Genomic DNA, 2,996 nt, shown 5'->3' with positions numbered 1-2,996 from the left:
CAAAAAATGTACATTTTAGGTTTGGCTTTGTTTGTAGTTTTTGTTGTGGGTTTTATGTTGGTAGTTAAAGCTTGAAGATGAGTTTGTGTTTCTGTATTCAGGGTGGAAGTGTATTAGAAGAAAGTAAAATTTTTCTTCTCAGATGTCATATTTGTTTTCTGTCATTCAATGAAATTGCTGAAAGAATTTGCAAAAAAAATGCATGTGAAGTAGCATACTTGAAGCTGGAAGAAATTGTAACAATATCAATATCCATATCAATAAGTTTTAACAAAAGTAACAATAATCCTGCCTTACTAATGACAACTGTTTAGACAAAATATACCTTAGCCAAAGGCCACAGAGTGCCATGATTGTCATAATCTATTCAGATATACTAAAAGTCTACTGTCATAAATTCAGGCCACAAAACAAAAAGCATCATTTACAAAAAGCTGTCAAGTTTCATCCAAAATAGGCAAAAAAAGGATCATCTTCATTTCTTCTTCCTTGGTGGCTTGAAGCCAGGTGTTGGGACAAATTTGAGGAAGTTGGCCAGTCTTGAAGATGTGGCTGAGCTTGCTCCTTGTAGTGGATCCACAGTAATCGAGCCTGATGGTGGTGTGGAGGACCTCCTTCTTGTCTGCAACTTTGATGGCCTCGCAGGTGGATCCTGTTTCAGTAGGACATAAATTCAATTCAACGTGGACAACAATTTTGAGGTTGATATGTGAAACTAAATGCAACTACCTCTTGACTATGTTGGGACTGTTGTGCATCGGAGTAGTTTGGCTGGGAGAGGTCGATCTCAACTGGTGCAGGTGGCTGAGCAGGGGCTTCTGGAGCAGCTTGAGACGGTGCTTCTGGAGGAGGCGGAGCAGGTGCATCTGGAGGAGCTTCAGTAGGTGCTTGTTCAGTGGGCTTTGTCTTAGCAGCAACTACAGCTGCTGCTGCATCAGCAAGAACTTGAGCAACATCAGCAGCTCTCTTTTTTGGACAACCCCTCTTTGTGTGCCCCTTTTGTAGACAGTATTTGCAGGTAAATGGTTTTAGTTGTCTCTTTAGAGTCCCAGTTACCTTAGACTTCTTGCTTCCCTCATTACCCTCATCTGCATCCTTTCTCCTTTTCTTTGTTACTGGTCCAGGCTTCTTCTTTTTCTTTGGAGCTTGTGGTCTATTCTGGTCAGATTTTTCCCAAAGAGATTGTCCAGGCAATGGATTTATGTAATGTGTATAGGTGTCTCTATATGCGTCCATGGTGAGCCACTTATGGCAGAAATCTTCAGGCCTCTTATTCACCCTTGCGAGGGCTGCACACGCATGCACACAGGGCATTCCTGAAGGAATTAACAAAGTAATGTGTCATTAAAGTATTTAACACAGTTCTCTTGGTTAATAAAGAAGTATGTAATTACCTGTTAGCATCCAAAATTGACATGTGCAGAGTCGCTTGCCCAAATCCACTACCATGTTAGTTGGATGACCATGAACTTCAAACTTCTCATAGTTATCATCCCCTGTCCAGATTGGCATCCAACTTTTAGACTCCTTCCTGATCTTGTCCAACCTACTTTGAACCACTGGTGGTAGCTTTCCTACATGCTTGGCTAACTTAACTTTGTTTTTAGCGATTGTTCTCAAAACAAACATTCTGACCTCCTCAAGTAGCGTGATGATTGGCTTGGCCCTTGCTTCCTTCATTCTTGCATTAAAGACCTCGCAAGCGTTATTGCAGATATTATCCAGTTTAGGAGCATGACTAAATGCTGACTTTGTCCAGGACTCCATAGGCCACTTGTTCAGGTAACTCCACGCATCTTCATTAATTTTTTTAATCTTCTTCATATTGTCAGAGAAATCTTGATAAGTTGTTGATCGTGCGCATTCCCAAAGTAAACCCCTTAACTCTAAATCCTTCCACTGCTTGTTAAAATTTCTCCATAAGTGCCACACGCAAAACCTATGGTGGACATGAGGCATGACCTCCTGGACTGCAGACAGCAGGCCCTGCATGTGAAACAGAAACAATTCGTGATACATAATAGTCCCTGAGTTACGCATCGTGATACATAATAGTCCCTGACTTACAAATCGTGATACATAATAGTCCCTGACTTAAAAATCGAGATACATAATAGTCCCTGAGTTATAAGTCGTGATACATAATAGTCCCTAGGAGCATAGTTCACATAAAACTCAAACAGTATACAACAGTAACAACATTCAGTTCACAGCTTTATACAACTAAGTTTACATCATACAATTCAGTTCACAGCATACTATGCACAAGCAGTAAAGGCATTCAGTTCACAGCAATACAATTCAGTTCAAGGTACTTACATTAACTAGCAATAGGCTATACCAATTCTAATACAACAACCTACTAGGAAAGGGCAAACAATAGCCATTTATATTTACCTTTTGCATGTCGCTCATGAAGCACCATTTGTTTTCTTTATAGTCTCCAAGGTCCTCATGGAGTAGCTCCAGAAACCACCTCCAGTTCTCCGTGTTCTCGACATCCACAATTGCCCATGCTATAACATAGATGTGATGATTTGCGTCCTGACCCACAGCGGATAGAATCTGGCCTCCAGTTTGAGTTTTAAGGAACGCACCATCTAAACCAATCAGTCGCCTGCACCCGGCCTTAAAACCATTTTTGCACCCACTAAGACATACATACATCCTCTGAAAGATCACATTTCCATCTGGTTGGGGGATGGTTCCTATTCTAACTGTTGACCCCGGATTACACTTCAATAGAGTTTCTCCATAGTCCCTTACCATTGCATACTGGGCCTTCTCATCCCCATACACCACAGCTCTAGCGTCTGCCAAGGCTCTAGAAATTGAATTCCTATTCAGCACAAGATCACACTTGGACTTGAAGTATACAGCTGCCTCACATTGTCTGAAGTTAGGATATTTCCTAACCTTCTTCACTAACTTGCTAGTCAACCAATTCCTATTTGCAGCTCAGTTGGAGGCCTCTCTAGCACAAGTGTGGTCGTCAT

The 2,996-nt window shown here is 41.3% G+C and overlaps 1 protein-coding gene across 1 annotated transcript; it reads right to left on the bottom strand.

Annotated features, from left to right (window-relative positions):
* Positions 1-475: 475 nt before the first annotated feature.
* On the bottom strand, positions 476-2,769 carry LOC112785740 (uncharacterized). The gene is made up of 4 exons (XM_025829177.1): positions 2,398-2,769; positions 1,395-1,986; positions 730-1,316; positions 476-652 (listed from the first exon to the last, which is right to left on the bottom strand). Exons 1-4 carry the CDS (start codon positions 2,767-2,769, stop codon positions 476-478), a joined length of 1,728 nt encoding a protein of 575 aa, XP_025684962.1.
* Positions 2,770-2,996: the final 227 nt, after the last annotated feature.

Source organism: Arachis hypogaea, chromosome 20, assembly GCF_003086295.3.
Source record: "Arachis hypogaea cultivar Tifrunner chromosome 20, arahy.Tifrunner.gnm2.J5K5, whole genome shotgun sequence".
NCBI lineage: Eukaryota > Viridiplantae > Streptophyta > Magnoliopsida > Fabales > Fabaceae > Arachis > Arachis hypogaea.
The sequence above is the reverse complement of the archived record's forward strand: the minus strand, read 5'-3'. Positions and strand labels throughout refer to the sequence as shown.